The following is a 19,907-nucleotide window of genomic DNA, read 5'->3' on the forward strand; positions in this document are numbered from 1 at the left end:
AGACAGGCAGTGGTGGCCCCTCTGTCCTGACATGGGACGTGGGATGTCACCAGGACAGCCCTGGTCAGTCTGGGTAGGACACAGTCCATCTCTGCCATGTGGGTGGGATACAGGAGTGGTTTGCCTGTCCTGCCCCACCCTCCCACACACCCTCAGCCTCAGGACAGGACACCTCAGGGACAGTGTCCGCCGGGCCGCCAGGGGCCCTAGTCCTCCTTGGGTTTGCGGGGCTGCCGCCGGGCCAGTTTATAATCAATGTAGGTGCCAAGGCAGGACCAGAGAATGAAGCGCGCTAGCAGGATGAGGACCAGCAGGACCATGAGCGGGTCGGAGCCCATGCTTCCCGCGAACCAGGAGGCCATGCAGAGGCCGCGCGGTCCGGCGCAGGGCCCAGCCCTGGGGTGCAGGCCCGAGTCCTGGGGTGCAGGCCCCGCTCTGCAGAGGGTCAGATGGGCGGCCAGGCGGCCAGGGGAGCTCGGGCCAGCCGGGGCGGGGCGGGGGACGCTCCCAGGGCGGCGCAAGGGGTCCCGCCGGCTCCCCCCGGGGCGGCCCGGGGCGGCCTTGCTCCAATCCCCGGGCCTCCCTGGCGGCTGAGAGGCCGGATGGCGAGCCTAGCGGCCTCCCCGGTCAAGAGGCCCGGGCGCCATTCATGCCGCGAGCAGCCCCGGGGCCGACAATGGCCGCATTGTGGAGCGGCCGGGGCGGGAGGCCGCGAGCGCCCCCCGCTCCGCGCGGCGCCCCGCTCGCCAGCGCTGACGTCACCTCCCAGCGGCTCCGGCGGCAGCTGCGGGGCGAGGCGGCCACCTTCTCCGGCTCTTTCAGCCGCCCACGCCCGCGCTTCCGGCGCGCGCACAATCGGGCCCTTTCTCCGCGCAATTAGCTATCACTCGGCGGCGGCGGCGGCGGCGGCGGCGGGGCAGGGCTGGGGAGGGCGGGAAGGAGGGGGCGCGCGGGGAGAGGGAGGCGAGCGGCGGCGGAGACGAGCCCGCCGGGGCCCGCGCCCGGGGAGACCTGCGCGCTCACCAGCAGGGCCCGGCCCCGCGGGGTCCCCTGTCGCCCTCGCTGTGACCCTGGGCCTCCGCTCGCAGGCGACGCGGGGCCGGGGCCGCCACCTCTCTGGGCACAGACCCCTCACGGGAAAGCGAGGCAGATGGCTGCCGTCTGAGCAGAAGGGCCGCGCGCGCGGATCCAGGGAGCAGCGTGGGCGCGGGCCGCAGGGTCGCCGACTGTCCCCCTGCCGCCAGAGAGGACGTCCTGAGAAATGTCCCCACGCCGTTTCTGAAATGACAGCATCCGCTCATCCTTCTCTGTCTGGCACACACACACTCTCACACCCACACCCAGGCATGCACGCTCGCATACACAGACACACATGCACGCCGGAGCCCAGATGTGCACAGCGGAGCACACCTCGTTGGCCTCTGCCCACCCCCCACATCTGGCCTTACCCAGTCAAGCTTTCCTGGGAGAAGAGACAGTTTGGTCACGTCCTCCAACTCCAACCCTATAGCCTCAGAACACAAAGGGGCCCCAGTTGGAGCTCAGAGGGCCCGGCAGGGAGGAGCCAAGGTCTCTGAAAGTCTGGTCCTGGGGATCCAAGCACGTCCTCACCTGGGAGATGGTCCGGCCGCAGGTACCTCATCAGACAGAAGGCTCAGGGGCCTCCAGGAGTGCAGGCCACCTGAAGTCAGTTCCTGAATTTCTTCTTTACCTACAAAATGAGAGTGTGCTCCTGCTCAGCCTTTCCAGAAGGTTCTATCTAAGGACTAAATGCAAAGGCTTTGACAAGGAGCACAACCTAAGATGGGCAGAGGGGTAGGGTGGGAGCACTCGCTTGTGGTTTTCATAATGATAATCCCAGCAAACGTGTGCTGGATGCTCACCATGGACCAGACCCACAATGAGCCCCACTGGCATCCCTCCATCAACACTCACCCCTGTAAGCTCAGCTATCACCCCGACTGAAAGTGCACCATGCCCTTCTTTGCTCTCTGGGTGGCAAATGCCTTTTTCTGCCTCTGTCCACGAAGAGAGCTGCCAGCCAGTGGATCCGGCCAGGTGACCCAGCGCATTTGCTGACCATGACTCTTACAGGTGACATTAAGCTCTGGGCTTATATGCTTTGTGCAGAGGTTTGAAGATCACTTCAAACTCACATGAGAACTTAGTGGGAGCCCAACGTGGAAGCAGTAATCACAGAGAGCATTCTTGAAGATGTGGCTGCTTGATAAGGGCTTCCAGAGTGTTGCAGAAAAGTCCTCTGTGGTGTACAGGAGATGCCTTCCCGGACACACCCATCTGTATCTGGAGCGAGGTCCCATGGGAAAGCGGCCACGAACTTGGGGAGGGAAAAGAGGTTGGTTCCTGAGCGGGAACTTTGCTTACCTGCGTGGTCAGCCTCTCCAGGTGGGCATCCTGGGCCAGCCGGAGGGGCGAGCACACGCCAGGCGGAGCCCTGTCCTCCACCTCCCGCTCTGTGGCTACCCACCCAGCAGATGGGGACAAGGTGGCCTTGGGTAAATTTCTCTGTTTGCCAAGTGCACCATGGGACACGCAAAGTCAACAGCGCCCTGGTCACGTGGTATCCACGCACCCAGACTCCTTAGGATCACAGAGGCCTCCCCGTTCCTGCACAGAGGTCCCCGGGCCCCAGAGTCGGCAAGGCTGAGGTCAGCACGCCCTTCAGGAGAGGAAGTGAATGCCCCCATCCCCTGGACAGTGTCACGGCTGTGCCCAGCCCTGGGGTCTACCTGATGTGCAGGTGCAACAGACCTTAAATGGGTATGGTGGCCATCACCCACAAGGAGAAAATAATTCGGTGATGAGAGAGCGCAGCAGACAAGCCCGCTCAGTTCCCACCATCCCCAATGGTGCGGACATTATGTGCGCCCCATTCTAATCATTTCATAATTCTCAGCGATGATGGGCTTGGGGCATGGTCGGGGCCGCACCCTGATGCCTGGGACCCTTTTCCCACCTCTGTGCCCCAGACCCCTGGCTTCAATGTCCATTTCTCTCCTCCAGGGGATATGCTCGGCTGTGGGGGCTGCCCAGCATGGAGCCCGGGAACACCCTGGGGGCTTTCCTGCCCAGGACCAGCTGGAGCGGGGGTGAACGCCCAGCTCCCCTGCAGGTCGGGACAAACTCAAAGGCCAAAAGTAGGCCCCAGAATTCCACTCAGGATCACCGTGAATTTGGGTGAACCCGGGGCAGGAGTCGGTGAGGGAAGCGGTATCCTCTCACTCAGGATCCATCCAGCATATCACCCTGGTTTTTGGTTGGTTGGTTGGTTTTGTTTTTCACTTTCATCGTGGCACTGATGTCTCTGAAATCTCTGATGTGTGTCTAGCATGTGAGCTCTCACCAGATCCCCAGGGGCTTAGCACCGTTCCGGGCACCTAGAAGGCGCTTGGTAGGAAGGTGCGTGCATCAGGATCAAGAGCCCGAAGTAAAGGAAGCATGGGTTTCCATTAGACCGGATTCTGCCCAAATTATAAAACCACCAGCCACAATTGTGCTAAGAGTGAGGTGCTCAGAGGTGTTGGAGGCGTAATGAAAATCATCATTATTTTTTTTCTTTTTCTATAAGCAGACATGCTTGCTATTACAAAAAATAAACAAGCAAACATTACAGAAATATGAGTTAAGAGAGAATGAAGGTCAACTCCTCTTTCTGCCAGGAAAGGCACAAGTTGCTGGAGAAACGAGGAGTGGTGTAGACCGGGGGTTATCACCCTCGGAAGTTTTGTGGCTGAATTACCTCTTCCCCTGAGAATATTGCAGCTCAAAACGCAGCCTGCATGCGGGGCGGGGGAGGTGGGCACTGAAGTCAACAGAACGTGCATTTCACACTGGGTTTCCACTAAAAAGCTCCCTAAGCACAGACAGGCGAAAATTAATTTTCTTTCTTCCTGCCCCACAAAAGCAGATTAAAATCCCCAACAGTGGGACGAGTGGGGAAAAGTGGAAAGTGGAGAGCTTCCTCCCCGAGGGAGACCCCTGCGCGGGCCGGCTTCTCCCCCCCGACAAGGGATGGCCCCAGCCATCTGAAACATTCTGCTGCGAGCATAAAGCCGGACCCAGGAGAATGCACTTGAGAAAAATTACACCGCTGCCCTTCCAACAGTTGAAAGCTGGTATGTAACTTTGCTCGAGGTGATCAAACAGCTAGTCAAGGACGCTGTCAGGAACAGAATGAAATTCCAAATAAATTAGCCATGTCCGAGAAGGCAATACAACACTGGATTAAGGCGCACAAAGAAAACACAATTTATTCAGCCTACCTTGTCAGAATTCTTAATAACCTTGCTCCCTCTTTCTCACCTCGGGCTGAGCCCTCGGACTAAAAGGGACAAAGGGAACCCCACTCGGAACGTGGGGCTGCACATGCGTGCATGCACAGTGGGGGCCTACGGTGTAGGTGAGCAATACGTGTTCATAAAATTGTGCTTTGATGCACGTTTCAGCAGAGACCATACGTGTCGTGCAGGGGAGGCGAGGGGTCTGTCGCCAAGCCCGGCAAGCATGTGCGGCTCTCTCACGTCTGAATGAGAGAGTTCATACATTAGAATACGGGACATAGGGGCCGAAGGGAGGAATATTAACCATTTCTGCTTAACTCTTTGGGGTGTGGGAGGGAGAGGCGTCCTGCCGGCCTCTCTGGGGACGTCTTGTTGTGGCGGGGGCATCTTTACTCCGACATCCTTTCATGGTTTAAGGCAACAAGTAGGTGAAAGGTAGCCACAGCCTCTTGCAAAGACTCACTGTCCTCTGATACGACTCACTAATACCGTCAACGGTGCTAAAAACAATACCAGTTTTTTCTTTCTTTCTTTTTTTTTTTTTTTTTAATCAATGAACCCAGACAGCTTTCACACGCCGACTAAAGCTCTTTGAAAGAGTTAACGGGCAGTTCTGCAGCTTTGGAGGGGGCACCTTTGAAGGCTCTGTGGGGATGTATCTGCTTTGCCTAAAGACCTCAGAGAGCCAGGGGCCCTTTCTTCTTCACAAGGAGGCGGGGGGGGGGGGGGGAAGAAGGGGGGTACACAGAGGGAGGGGGTTTGCTTTGCAGCACCGAGGCGTTTGCAAAAGATAAAACCAGCAGGAATTTTGAGGGGAACTGGAAGGAAGTGATCCTCCGTTAGTCTGAGACAGCATGTCAAGAGGCCTGAGAAATACACAAAATAAAGATTTTCCCAGAAATAGAAAAAAAAAAAGGGAGATGACCTAATGGTATTACTTTTTTTTTTTGGAAGATGAAAGAAATGTAGTGAGTGGGGGCGGGGAGATCTCAGCAGTTTCCCAGGCATGACTAGGCCTCGATTCTGTTTCTCTTATTAATTTCTCAATTAAAAAGGGGGATCAGGGAGACCCTGGCGAGGCCCTCGGAACAGGCCAGGGAGCGACAGGCTTGAGGACACTGTGGGCTCTCCAAGTTGGACTGAACCGCAAGAAGGGGCCCATCGCCACTAAAATGTGTGTCACGCAAGAACGGCCTGCCCCTCAGAAATGCCATACTCCCACAACCACCCCAAGGGGCTTGTGTCCACACGCCTCCTGGAGTCCCCATTGTCACCAGTGGGTGATGGCGTTCAGTGATCAGCGCAGGACAGCGCAGGCTAGCCCAGGCCTGCCCCCAGGCTACGGCTCACTCACGGAAAATCCCCTGGCATTTTTGGCCAGGAGGGCCCCGGCTTCTCCCGACTCACTGGCTTCCCCTACGTGCATGGGTCTGCCCCAGGACGGTAGGACTCATGGCCACAGCAGCCCAGAGAAGAGGACAGAAGAGGGCAAAGGCCCGTAGACGAGGGGAAAGGGGCGGAGCGTTCTTCAGAGCTAATAAAAGACATCAGTGCACAGATCCAGACATCCCAAAGAGTCCAACGTCAGCCAAGTGAATTAAAACGTACCTGGATTTTGCTTTAATCGGGCATGTTAAGATGACAGACGCAGAGACCCCTGCCTTGAAAGAAGACATATGAGGTGCGGTTGCCTCGCAGGGCCAGACGGGCCCCGGGGACGGTCAGGAGCAGCAGAAGCAAGGGCGGGAGTCCTCATCACCGCAGTGACCAGAGGTCGTTTGCTGCGGTGTCCCCTATGCCGTAGAAAGCAAAAAAAGGCAGGTGCTGGGGTTTGCGGAGGTTTGTGATGTGATGTTCACACGCCCATGAAAACACAGAGATGGGGCGAACATGAGTGGCTTCAGCCATTAGTGTGGCTCATGGTTTCAAGAATCCAAATTATCAATTACGGAGCATCAGGAATGGTTATGGCCGAGGAGAGTATCTTGGAAGCAGCCGGAGAGCAAGGCAGCGCTGAAGTCCAGGTGACAGACAGACCCTCCGCGGCCCTCTCAACAGCAACGGGAAGGCAGAACACAGAGCCTTTGTGTGCCGTAGGCGTTGGAATGAAACAGGCACCTAAAACTGTACGTCCAACCACAAATGTGTAAGGACACACGCTAGGGTTTGGGGAATTTATCTGTGAGTGCGTGTGCTTGGTTGAAGGGAACACATATCTTTAACTTTACAAGAAAAATGCTGATTTATTTTCCAAGGTGGTGGCACCGAGTGACCGTTCGGACAGCGGCGAGCAGGAGCTCGGGTCCTTCCCATCCTCGGCAATGCTGGCTTTCTGATGTTTGCCAATCCGGCCGACCAGAAACAGTGTCTTGTAGTTTTGTTCATATTCTCCATGATGGGTTTCCTCTCCTAGGAAGTTATAGCTGAGTCTCTGGCCAGTGGGCTGTTTCTTATTGGTTTTTAGGCATTCTTCACTGAGTTAACCATGTATCTTGTTTTCTGTGTTCTGGGCCTCGCCGACTTGGAGGGACTGCCCCCGCCTGGGTCAGCCCACTCCTAGAGACGGCAAATGGCTCATCCAGAAGCACGCCTCTCAAATACAAACCAGCCTTGCAGAGCCTAAACCCCAACCACCTCCTTTATCGGGGCTCCCACACTCTGAGCTATGGTCCCCTGGTCTTATCACCCCGGGGCAAGGTGCCACACGACCAGGGACAGCCTCGGTGCCCCCCGAGTCTGCTGAAATGCTTCAAACTAGCCAATCCTCAGCCTGCTCGCCTTGTCTCACTTGTGCTTTTCACAGAAACTGCAGGAAAGATTCTTGCCCACGTGCCCCCCGCCCCCAGCTCCCTTTCCTCTTGACCAACCCTGGTGCTTCCCTGCAAGGCCCCCACGGCACGGTGGGCTCCTGCCTCCAGATCTGTTGACCTCGCCATACCTTAATAATAACAAAACCCGTATGAAAACATCCATCCTCTTCATACTGATTCTTTGTCGATTCTGCATGTTACAATATCTCCTCAGTCTGCAGATGGTCTTTTGATAAACATAAGTTCTAAACCCAAATGCGTCAAATGTGTCAACGATACCAAAGACCCTACCAAGGACAGAAAGGCAAGAGAAATTAAACACACAAAAGACTGGGAGTGAAGACACAATGCTGTCATTACTCCCTCCCATTAGAGAGGAGGGAAGATCACATGACAAGTCACAGACAGCTCTCAAGCTTCTCACGAGGTGCCACGCCCATGGCTGCTCACACACCATTGGCCAAAGCAAGTCACGTGTTTGTGGTTAACACGAGCTGAATGGCACCGTCACCCCCACAGGCGGGTTATACATCGAAGCGTCTGTTGTAGCAGAGAGGAGTAAGACTCTCCTGACCAGCTTTGAAGAAGTAAGCTGCCATGTTGTCAGAGGAGGGTCCTCATGGCTAGAACCTGAGCGTGGTCTCCAGGAGCCAAGAGCACGAGTGAGCTTTGAAATGGATTCCTCCCCCAGAGCCTCCCAGTAAGACCTTAACCCTGGTCTCTTGTGAGATCCTGAGCAGAGCACTGTCAGGCCCACCTGGACCTCTGTCCTAATGAACTGTGAGCTAATCAATGGGTATCACTTTAAGCCGCCGTGTTAGTGGTTAGTGGTGATTTGTTATGCAGTGTAGGTAACGGATACAGATCTTGGTGGAGAGTTGCCATCCTACTGTGTGCCTAAAGTATTTAGAACCCAAAATACTTGGTGGAGAACACTGACGACCTCCTACCTCACGCCTCACACGAAAATCAGCTCCAGGTGGTTGAACAATTCAACACGAAAGGCAAAACCATAAAACTTTCAGAGAACAATATAGACTGATGTGGACGGAGCCTCAGAATAGGTCCATCTTAACAATACACAAAAGTACCAACCGTAAAAGAAAAGACTGATCCATTTACTTTTAGGCAAGTAAAAATTAAGATGTTTGCCGCTAACAGACTGCCAGTAAAGACAATCCCCCAAAATACATTTCAGGCCAAAGAAAAATAACCACAGAAGGAAAATGCAAGATGCAAGAAAAACCATGAACAAAGGGCATAGGGAACATGTGGATAAGTATAAACAAACACTGACCACATAAAACAAGAAAAATCAGGTCTACGTTGGGGAGGTTAAAGTTAGAAATAAAATATGTGACACAATTGCATATCAGTCAGAGGAGAGGTAACATATTCTAAAGCCTCCCATCTTTGGAAGGAGTATAAAATACAGATTAAAGTAGGCATGTAAAAATTTATGACGCCTGGTAAAAGTCTTTAGGGTCACCACTAAAAGAACAGAGATTGAGTATCTGAGGTCCAAAGTAGTAGAGGAGGAGAGAATCAAATGAGAAGAAAAATAAACAATCTAAAAGAAGCTATGAAAAGAGAAAATACAGGCCACTGGCAAGCTCTAAATAAAGGGCAGAGATAAAACCCGCTGGCCCCATGATTCTGCAGAATGGAAAACAGTGACCGCTCTGAACTTGACCTTGAGAAAGGACACCATGCTGACCTTCACACAGCTCTCATGGGCTGTCTCCTCCTCGACCTTCAGGTTTTGGCTTTAATTCCGCCTTCTGAGAGATGCCCCCCCACTGACCTCCCTTTCCAGGGCTGGTTTTCAAGCACCCCTTCTTCTTCAAGGCAGAGAGACTATCTACCCTCATTACTGGTAGATGCCATATTTGCAAATTCACCTGCTTGCTAAAACTTCTACCCCCAAAATCAATACCTGTGGCCCCTTTGTGATCACTTGCAGATGTAGAGCCCCAGAGCATCTGATGCACACATTCCCAACCGAGGTCAAACAAAGCTCAGCGCTTTGCAGACGGTCTTGCATTTATTCCTGGGGGGCAGGCAGGTCTGTTTGACAAGGGAAGGGAATCTGAACCCACCGCGGGGTTTCCAAATTCTCTCACTGGTTTCTGCTCTGCCAACTTGTCCAAAGACGGGTGTAAGGTTGCCTTAGGTTTTCTCCTAAATCCATCCTCACAAATGCCCGTTCTGCCCCTACATGACCTTGATGGAGCCTGACCCAGCTCCCCAGGTCCTTCAGCACCACTGACCTGAGGGCGCTGCGTCAGCTGAGCTGAGTCACTGCCCTTGGAGGAAGCGCCCTTCCTCACCTTCCAGCCCGTGGGCTTGGACACCCCCTAATCACAGTCCCCCATGTGCGGGCCACACCCCGCAGACCTTGAAGGCCAGTCCTGCCACCACATGCTGATCCCTCTCCCGGAATGCATGTGGGACTATGGGCTGATGCCGCCGGAAGGCCACAGGTGTGCCCAAAACCCTTGCTGAGACGAGAGTCCCCGTCGTTGTTGGGAAACCTGGCCGTCATGGTGAGCACGGCTGCCAAGAGGAATTTTGCTTGCCCACTCCCTGACCCTCCCTGCCGGAGCCCCCACCTCATTTCTGTTTCTCACCCAGGAAATCTGAAGTTACACATGGGTCCGGCTAAGCCTGGATGATGCGTCTGATGTTTCCAGGGCACCGGCCCACCGACATGCTGTTCTGTGGCCGCAGGTGTGGGGCAACTGGGGTGCCCCCGCCAAGCCGCGTTACGTAAGGCCCAGAGGATGATTGCCCCTCCATCAGGCACAATGGAAAGTCTATGAGACCCAGGGTGCTTCTGGCTCCTAAAATCTCTTTGGTTTTTTTTACTCTGAGCTTTGTTTCGGAAGCAGGAGGGACGCTAGGAGGAGCAGCAAAGGAAGCTGGGGATTAAGATAACCCTCGCAAGGGCAGCCCGTCTCCCCTGTGATATTTCCTGCTGAGCAAACGTCTGGGGTCTGACACGGCTCCTTCTGGACGCGCATCTGCCCCAGAGCTCCCCAAGTCCGCCGTCCATCCGGGTGCTGGGGCTGTGGGAATCTGGGCACTGCTGCACCCCAAAAGGCAGCAGGAAGAGGGGAGGCATCGGCTGCAAGGAAGGAGAGGGTAAGGTCGAGCAGCGGCCCCCAGTTCCCGGCCACCTCTTGGAAGGAGGCGCTGGATGGAGACCATCTAAGATGTGGACCTGCAGGCCCCAGCAGAGGGGGTGGCGGGATGCAGGCGCGCTTCCCCACCCACTCGGCCCCTCCCGGGCCACACCGAACCACTGACTCAGCAGCTGGGCCCCAGGCCCCCCGACCTCTGATGGGTCTGGCGAGGGACACCATGGCGTAGAGCCACACACGGCCCAGAGTGACCCATACACCTCTGTACATCTGGTTCTTCTTCCTGCAACCGACCCTTGCAACCCTGCCATTTTGCCGAGGGGGAAACTGAGGCACCCCCCAAAACCCCACAGCTCCCAGTGGTGCCGCTTGGGGAGCACAGGTCTGTGGGGCACTCTGTCCCATAGGATCGAGCCCAAACCTCTGCCTGGCGGTCGAGTTCCCCCCACCACCTGGCCATTCTCTACCTCATCCCTTTTATGCCACGTGGTCACTCACATGAACCAGGCACCTCTCTCTCCTCCCCAGACACACCCCCTCGTGCACAGTCTCCCCGTCTGGATGCCTCTCCTGCTTGTTGTAACCCTTACCCGAGATGCTCCCTGCCCCCACGATCCTCACCTCCTGTGCTCACGCCCTGGGCAGCCCCTCTCACTCTGAACAGAACTGACCTGGGAGCCCACAGCAGGTTGCAGAAATGCTGCTGAGTGGTTTCCCAGCTGGGTCTTAAAAGACACTGTGGCTTCCTCTACAGCCGCTCACCGTGGGAAGGCCGGCCACCGTGCAAAAAGGATGCTCACACAGCCCCACGGAGTGGCCGGTGTGGCCGGTGTTGCGAGGAGCTGAGGCCTCCAGTCACCTCCTGCACCAGCTCTCCAAACCCGAGCGAGGAGCGGCCTTGGGAGCACATCCTCCCTCCGACAACGGACTGCTGCCTCCAGAGAGAGATCCTGAGCCAGAACCACGCAGCTAAAGCCCCTCCCAATGCCTGATCCACAGAATCTGAGAGATAAGTGTTCATTGTTGCTTTAAGCCCTTCATTCTTAGGGAAATTCGTTGTGCAGTGGAAGATAACTGGTCACTCCTCCCGGCTTTCCTGAGCTCTTCCTTCTATAGGAGCCAAGGTCAAGCTCACCCTCCTTCCCATTCCCAAGAAGCCTGTCCTGGCACTCTGGGCATGGCTCTTACCCTCCCCTGGGCCCGACCTGTAAACCTTGGGCGAGTCACCGGTCTTTCTCGGGCGCTCAGTTCCCCCCTCTGTACAGTGGGAGTGATCTTGCCCATCAAGGGACATTTGGTGATGTCTGAACACACCTTTGGTTGTCACATGGAGTTGGGGGTTGGTAACTGACATCCAGTGGGTAGAGGCCATCGGGATGGCTGCACAGCATCCTACACACAGGACATAATTTCCCCAAAATGTCAGTAGTGCCACAGTGGAGAAACCTTGGTTTCGAGAATTTGGTGAGACTGCCCGTGGAGAGGCTCCAGCCACTGAGCCTGACATGTGAACAGCCTGTGACAAGGGTGGGTCCCCTTCTCCTCTCCTTTCTGGGTCTCCTGTGCGACTGGGGCCCCCAAGCCCTCTAGGCCCCCAGCAGTCGGCCCAGCTGATGCAAGCCTCCCACCTGTCCCCCAGGTGCCAGGGAAGGAACACATCGCTGCTGGACCAAAGCCCGGTCACAGAGCAGGAATAAACCAGACTGAGCCTCTCCTTACCTGTCTGCTGGCCCCGAGTTCATAGGGAAACCAGTAGGAGTCTGGCCTCTCCTCTGCCACCACCACCCTAGCTCTCTTGGCTTCCCCAGCGGATGAGCATGGTCTTCCCCCGGGAGCGGGTGACCCCAGGAAAGGGTCCCTCCCTCTCCACATTCTAGTTTCCCACCAGCACGTCTCTGGCTTTGACACCCACTGATCACTGAAAATGTCTACGCTGGGGAGGGACCCAACAAGGACATGCATGAGGAATGTCCCAGCTCAAATCCAGAGCTCCAACTCAGGTACGTGCTGTGATCCTAATGCTGGAAACCAAAACAGGGTGATAAACGTGCTTTTTCTGCTAAGAGTTCACCTGCTAAGCTTCAGATCTCAGCAGGACTCCTGCCACTGACCTGAGGCCAAGAGGTTACTCGGAGCTCCTGCCTCCCTGCCCCAGGCCCCAGGACTGAAGTCCACACTCGGGCTAGCTCCTGCTGGAGACCCCTCATCTTGACCAAGAACCTGCAGGGGATAGACTGTGGGGCCACACCAGGCCCAGTATTGGGGTAGTCATATCTTCACGGGCAACAAAACCTTCTCAATGACAGATGACATTGGCGAGGACCCCGAGACAGCCAGCCCCCACTCATCCTGGACCCCAGTCACCCCTGGATAATTTTACCTGCAGCATGATGTTGGTCGCACTGACCTGGGTTTTGTGAGCGGCACATTCCCAAGACCCCAGGCCCTGCCCCAATAGCCTCTCTTCATCTCCCCTCCAGATCCTGACCCAAGAACCTGGGTGACACAAAAAACACATCATTCAATTCTCAAATGGCCCTGGACACTCAGCCTTGACCCTGATTTTCATGGTCCCTTGGGTTTTGTTATAATAGATGATATCCATTAGATGGATGACTCCAAGTTCATTCATTCACACTACCAACATTTATTGAATGCCTGTTGTGTACCAAACACTGAATGCAGGGACGCTATGATTCCCAAATCCATCAGGGGACTGGCAAGTCTACCCATCACCCTGAGAAGCATTGTGGGGAGATAAAGCCATGTTTAGAGGCTCATTCTCACACGCAGCTGACTCTTTGCCAAAGTCCATGGAGGTACAAGACCATGCTTCGTGGGAAAAGACACCAAATGAGAGAAATCCTTGCCCAGGAGGCACTTATACTCGAGGGGAGGCAGCCCCGTCACTCTGAAATAACCATGTGCCAACGATCACTGGATCCCTCATTCCCAGGTCCCTGCGTGGATGCAACTCAGCCCACGTGGAGAGCGCCAGCCTGGGAAAGCAACACGGTGTCGAGGGAAATCGTGAAGTCCTGGTTCAGTTCTAAGCTCTGCCACTCATGAGTCTTAGACAAATAACTTACCCCTCTAAAACTCAGTTTCCACACCTGAGAAATGGAACTGGTAACCTACTGGGGCTGAAGGGAGTTGGTAGAGTATGATTAAAATGTTTGCGTTGGGGCCAAGTGGCCTAGCTCACAGCACGGATGGCAGGGTGCCCCTGGCTGAATGCAGAAGGGAGGACGGAGATGCTCTGGGGCCACCGAGGCAGCAGCTAGCCCAGCAGGAAAGGAAGGCAGAGTTGCCTCCTCTAGCAACGTCTTCCGAACAGCGGGCAGGAGCCCAGTCTTGGGTCCCTCGCACGAGTCCACCCACAAGCCTGGATGGCAAACAACCTGGGCAAAAGCGGTAACAGCCCTGCCAGACCCAAGGCAGCCCAGGCTTCACATCTGCTGATCACGGGTGGCAGGGCAGCCTCCGCTGACATGCCCAGGGGGACAAGAGTCAACACTGCTGGAGGGGCCTGGCCAGTCACCGGGGGGTCCCGAGAGGCGGGTCTGGGGTACCATACCCAAGGTCAACTCAGGCAAAGTCAACTCAACATGGATAATAGACCCACATGTGAAACCTGCAATTATGGAACGTCTGCAAGAAAGCCAAGGAGAAACTCTCTGTGACTTGGAGTCAGACGAAGAGCTCCTAGAAGGGACTGAAAAAGCAAGGACCTAAAAGAACACGTCAGACGCTAGATCTCGTCAAAACGAAAGACTTCCACTCCCCAAAGGACACTATTCATAAAATGAGCAGACAAACCAAAGACAGGGAGAAATATTTGCAAAAAATACACATCAGATCAACGTCTTGTGTCCAAAATAGACAAAGAGCTCTTAGGACTCAATAATAAGACAAAACAACCCGGAATTTTAAGTGAGCAAGACTTGCAACAGACGTTTCACGGACGAATAAACTGGGCACCAAATAAGCAAGTGAAATAATGTTCCATATCGTTAGATGGCACTGGACACTTATGAAGATGGCTAAAGTTTTAAGCTGCCGACACCAAGTGCTGACAAAACGCGGAGCGACTGGGACTCTCAGACGTTGCTGATGGGAACGCGAAATGGGGCGGCCTCGCTGGAAAAGAGTTGGGCAATTTCTTATGAAGTTAAATATTCACTTCACCTAAATCCAGCAATCCCACCTTCTAGCATGTACCCAAGAGGAAGGAAAACACGTCCACACAAAGACCTGGATCCAGATGTTCATAGCAGCTGTATTCATTGACATTAGCCACAACCAGAAACAACTCAAATATCCATTACCTGGTGGATGGAAAAGCAAATTACCGCGTATTCATACAACTCTGCATGCAGGCAATATTCAGGAATATTCAGCAGTACAAGGAATTAACCACAGACCCACGGACCAAAATGCATGAACTCAAATGCATTACGCTAAGCGACAGGAACCAGACACCTAAGGCTGCGTACTTCGTGGCTCCATTTGCATGACATTTAGGAAAAGGGCAATCGTAAGCATGGAAAACAGGTCTGTGCTTTCCAGGGGCTGGGGTGAGGAGAGGCACTGCCTGCACCTTTGGGGGCGATGGTGCTGTTCTGAACCCTGACAACTGTGTAACTTCATCAAAAGGCATCAAATCTTCAAAAGGGTGGTTTTCCTGTATGCTAAGTATGGCCTGATAACCTCCCCCAAAATTCATCGTCCTCATCAATGAAAGTGATAAAGTCACAGTAAGTGGATGACCATGTCTTACGTAGCAGGTGCAGTGCCAAACGACGGATGTGCTGTGTCCCCTGTGGTCACCTATCCAATGGGTCCTGTGTTCTTCCCATTTTACAGAAGAGAAAACTGAGGCCTGGAAGAGTAAAGCCAGCTGCCGTCACCCACGAGGATGTGACAGAGTCAGGCTTTCTATGCAGGCCTGACTCCAGCGTCCACACCCCAAGAGCCTGAGGCTGTCCTGGGGGACTCTGCAGGGACCGCCAAGCCAGCTGCCACCTTCTCCCACTTTCTAGAGGGAGGGACGAGGCCTCAGGCGAACTGACTGCCCAAGCTTACAAGGAGAGAAACAGAATCAGGAGGGAGCCAGGTCTCAGTGGTCAAGAAGCCCTCATCCCTCCTACAACAACCTTGAGAGCGGAAGAGGCCCGAGACAGAGCAGGAATGAGGGCTGGGGGCGGCACCAGGTGCAGTGAGCCAGGCTCTGCCCTCGGGAAGCTCACGGCTTCCTCTGGCCCAAGGTTGCATCCTAGACCAGGGCGCGTGGCTGCCCAGACACGTTCCCACCACTCCTCCTGCGAGCCGCCTGCTGGGGCCCAGGGGGATGGAGGCCAGCGGAGACAGGGAGGGGGCTGTGGCCACATGTCAGGCCTGTCTGGGAGGGATCCGGGCCCCAGGGAGAGGGTGGAGGAGGAGGGGAGTGTTGTGCTTCCAAGGTGGAGAATCTGTCTACCCTGCACCCTGCGGCGAGGCCGAGGGGTCTGCAAGAAGGGGCGAGAGTCCCGAGGAGCAGTTCTGGAAGTCCGAAAGCCCAGCTCAGGGTTCAAAGCTTGCGGAACTGCACGTGCAGAATGCCCCACCTAGAGGCAGGAATGCCACCGAGCCCCTGGGGCCCCGGCCAGCCTTGCAGCTTTCCCAGCAATGCCCGCCGTCCCGGGGGACGAGACCTGCTCCTCCCCAGCTCCCAGAATGGCCTCCTCCTGGACTTCTGTCTTGGCTGTGCCACCTACAGGCAAGTCAGTCAGCTGCTCTGTGCCCACCGCCTGGAAGTCTGGTCCCTCCGAGCTACCTCCCGCGGAAGGCCAGGCAGCGGGACCGAGGCGCCAACATAGCCCAGCCCGGGAACCTTTCTGCAGCTGGGACAGCACTTTGCCCCCACTGTTGGCGGGGCCCCCACAAGGTCTGGGCACCCCGGAGGGAAGGGGCAGCTGGGTGGGAGAGGCAGGGGGGACGGCCTCTGGGGCCTCCGTGTAGGGCCAGCATGGTACTGAGCTGACCGTGAGGAGGAAACCCTGCAGGGACAGGGACCCTGCAGGGACAGGGTCGGAAGGCAGGAGGACATCCATCCAGACCCATACCGATGGAAGGAGGGTGGCTCTTTCCCGGCTCGGATGGAAAACTCCGCCAGGCAGCAATGTCCTTACGCACCGGCCTCCCACTCCCCGCCCGCGGACTTTGAGCACCAAGCCCTGGGTGCCCCGTCAGGCGGTATTTGCTGCACAGGGTCCTCGCTGCCCCTGAGCTCTGAAACCCCGCGACCCGGTCAGACAGCACCGTGTCCTCCACAGCGGGCAGCTCCCAGATAAGGATGCTGAGGCCCAGGAGGCCACGTCCCCTCTCGAGGTCACATAGGAGGGGTGGCAGAGCTCGGACTGGAGCCCCAGAGCTCCATCTCCCCCCTCGACCTCAGCCCCACTCAGATGTCAGGGTCCACTCGCTCAGGAAGCCCCCCGCGGGGCCCGCACGGCCCCCAGACCGGGAGCCGAGTTCCTGGAAGAAGGGCAAGGCTTGTCACCTTGAATTAAGACTGTCATGGGCCTTTGGGACTTTTGCTTCCAAGGGTTCCTTCTTCCATAAAATACTACTACTAATAATAATAATAATTTATATTTACAACCGCATTGCAATGAAAACAAATTAATATTATATATTGCATTGCTTCCTGGGGCTGCCGTAACAAATTACCACAGAGCACAAATTCATTCCCTCCCTGTTCTGGAGACCAGAAGTCTGCAGTCGAGCTGTGGGCAGGGCCGTGCTCCCTCCAGGGGCGCTAGGGGGGGACGCTTCCTGCTCTTCCAGCTTCTGGGGCTCTGGAAGCTCCTGGGCTGAGGCCGCGCCCCTCAGTCTCTACCTCTGTGGTCACGTGGCCCCTCGACCTTGTCTTGGTGTGGCCAGTCACTGGAGCAGGGCCCACCTTAGTCCACTGTGACCTCGCCATAACCATTACCTCTGCAAACGGCCCTGTTTCCAAATAACATCACTTCTGAGGTTCCCAGTGGACGTGAATTTTAGGGGGACACTATTTAACCCAGTACATATATGAGAAACATCTCCTGCAACCCAAAAGTTCATTTTTTTTAAATTCTGACTTTAAAAGAAACATGCTTCCGGGGGCTCAGGCAGCGGGCCCCCCAGAGACGTCACCCTGATACCAGCCGGCCCCCAAGCACCTGGCGCACGCCCTGTGCGCACGGCGGGACCTGCCTCAGCCGTCTGCCCTGGGCCACGTGGGCCCAGCAGCTGGTGTGGGGTTAGGCCCAGCCCGCGCTCTCCGTCCTCCTCTCCCTCCTCCCGAGCCCGGGCGGATAATATTCTCTGCTGTCATCTGCTCGGTCCCAGGGCACCCTCCCACTGGCCACCCTGCACAAACAGCTCTGTGAGGGCCGCCACTCGCCCGGCTCCAGGCTCCTGGTACAAATGCGAAGGTTGGATTTTCTGGACACTGCTTTAATTTTTCAAATAACAATCCAGTTACCAAGCACATTGGCACCCGGGCCCGGTTCCATCGCGACTTGGCAGGACCCGCGGGAGATGCTGGTAATGATGGATGCGGGCCCCCCTCACCCCCCGCCCGCCCCAGCCGCCCAGTGACCGCGCGCGGCCAGCCCCGGCAGCTGCGAGGCCTGAGTGCCAAGACGCAGAGCGGGCTTCTCCCGGCGTCGGGATCCGGCTGGGCAGGCTGCCTGGCCTGGCCTCCGGGAGCCGTGTGCAGGGCCTCTCCTCCGACAGGGGCTGGGCCACATGATGGGCTTCCTGCCCCCCCCAGCCCCACCCCCCATCTCACCCTCCCTTGGCCCCATCACCAAAGTAAAATCACCCAGAAAATAAGACCCAAGAACGGACGCAGAGACCCAGAGCTGGAAGGAATTTAGCCACCAGAAGGTCCAGCCCACTCAGGGCATGCTAAGGGAAACCAAGGCCAGAGCCAGGAGACCACAGAGCCAGGACTGGAACTGGATCTGGGCTGTCAGAGGAGACAGGGACTCAGTGGTGGTCGGGAGGGTGGGAGCCCACCTGGCAGGAGTCAAAGCCCACCTCTGCCGCTTGCTAACTCTGCAACTCTGGGCAGCTCTGGGCCTCGGTCTTCCCACCCACAAAATGGGGGTAGTGCAGCAGGGGCTTCCCAGGGCCACCGTCAGGATGACGGGCTTCAATCCGTACACGGGGAGGAGCAAGCCCCGGTGACTGGTCAGCGTCACCCACACGTGGGATGCACAACCCCGGAATGGTGGAGGTCCCTGAGGAAGGTCAGTCAGACCCCTGTAGCAAGAAAAAGAAAAGGCAGTGCCAAGCAGCTGTACGCGGTGAGACCATCCCCTGCACTGTTCGTGCACCAAGCCGCTATTAAATTGGAGGGGCTTCGAGCACCCCTGGACAGACCCCAACACACTACAGCAGGTGAATAAGGGCTCCAAAGGGTAACGTCCTCTCCCCTGCCAGCCTCCCGCAAAGCCTGGAGACCCCATGTTATCATCCCTCGAATGTCTCCAAAACTCCATCCTCCAACAGGTGAGCATCTCAGGTGAGCCAGGGGCCACCCGAGCCAGAGGGAAGGGGACTGGACAGGTAAGAGGAGGAGGAGGACACAGATGCTTCTAGACCAGCGGCATCTGACACGGCAGCTCCTGGCCACACGTGGCCCTGGAACACTTGACATGTGGCTGGTGAGACCCCGAAAATGTGGTTTTTTTAATTTATTTCACTTTGATTAATTTCAGTTGAAAAACCGAAGCAGTGTAAAGTGGTTTTCTGTTTAACATAACTTTACTGCCGTGGCAGGACGTGGAACGTTTAGGATCTGATTTGAGATGTGCTTGTCAGTATAAAAATAACACCACGGGCTTCGGAGAATTAAGTCCATGCAAAAGAATGTAAAATATCTTGTTAATAATTTTGATCTGATTACGGGCTGAAATAATATTTTGGATAGCTGGAGTTAAATAAAATGTGATTAAAATCCATTTTACCTGTTTCCTTTTACTTTTCGAAGGTGGCTACTAAAAATAACGTATATCCCCCCACAAGTTCGTATTGTATTTCTAGGACCTGCAACCCAACAGGCTTTGCATACGAAGGCAGGGAGCTGATGGTCCTGGCACCCAAACCAGGCTCCAGCCACTCAGCCACCTTGCACCCTGGATTTTCGGGCCACCATCTGTACCTATCTCAGTTCCCCAAAGCAACAGCAAATCCCAACCCAGCAGAGTCTCCTCGGGCCACTCTCCATGGAGCACAGGAGCCCAGCAGTGGGACAAAGGGGCCCCTGGAGTCCCTTGGGACAGGGAGAAAGCGAAGGGAGGGGTGGTGCCAGGTGAGCTGACTGCAGAAGTGAGCGGAGGGAGGGCAAGTGGCTCCGGAGGGAGCCAGGAGCTCAGCTCTTCCACAGGAAAGACGGAGGGCGGGCAGGAGGACGATCAAGGACCCCACATGTCCTCAATCACTCAGCAAAGGATTCTCAAGAGCCTCGCACGCACCAGGTTCTGTGCTTCTGTGAGCACCCTCATCCCAACCCCACAGAGCCGGCTTCCAGCGGAGGGCACAAGTGCCAAACAACCTCAGGTCTCAGGTGGAATGCTTGCAGAGTCTGCGGTCCTGATGGCCAGGGTCCAAATCCCCACTGAGGC

General features: G+C 55.8%; 1 protein-coding gene across 1 annotated transcript; it reads right to left on the reverse strand.

The window, feature by feature from the left end:
- Nucleotides 1-206: 206 nt before the first annotated feature.
- SMIM38 (small integral membrane protein 38) lies at nucleotides 207-362 on the reverse strand. The gene has a single exon (XM_044919190.1). The coding sequence runs from the start codon at nucleotides 360-362 to the stop codon at nucleotides 207-209; it is 156 nt and encodes a 51-aa protein (XP_044775125.1).
- Nucleotides 363-19,907: the final 19,545 nt, after the last annotated feature.

This window comes from Neomonachus schauinslandi, chromosome 11 (assembly GCF_002201575.2).
Source record: "Neomonachus schauinslandi chromosome 11, ASM220157v2, whole genome shotgun sequence".
Lineage (NCBI taxonomy): Eukaryota > Metazoa > Chordata > Mammalia > Carnivora > Phocidae > Neomonachus > Neomonachus schauinslandi.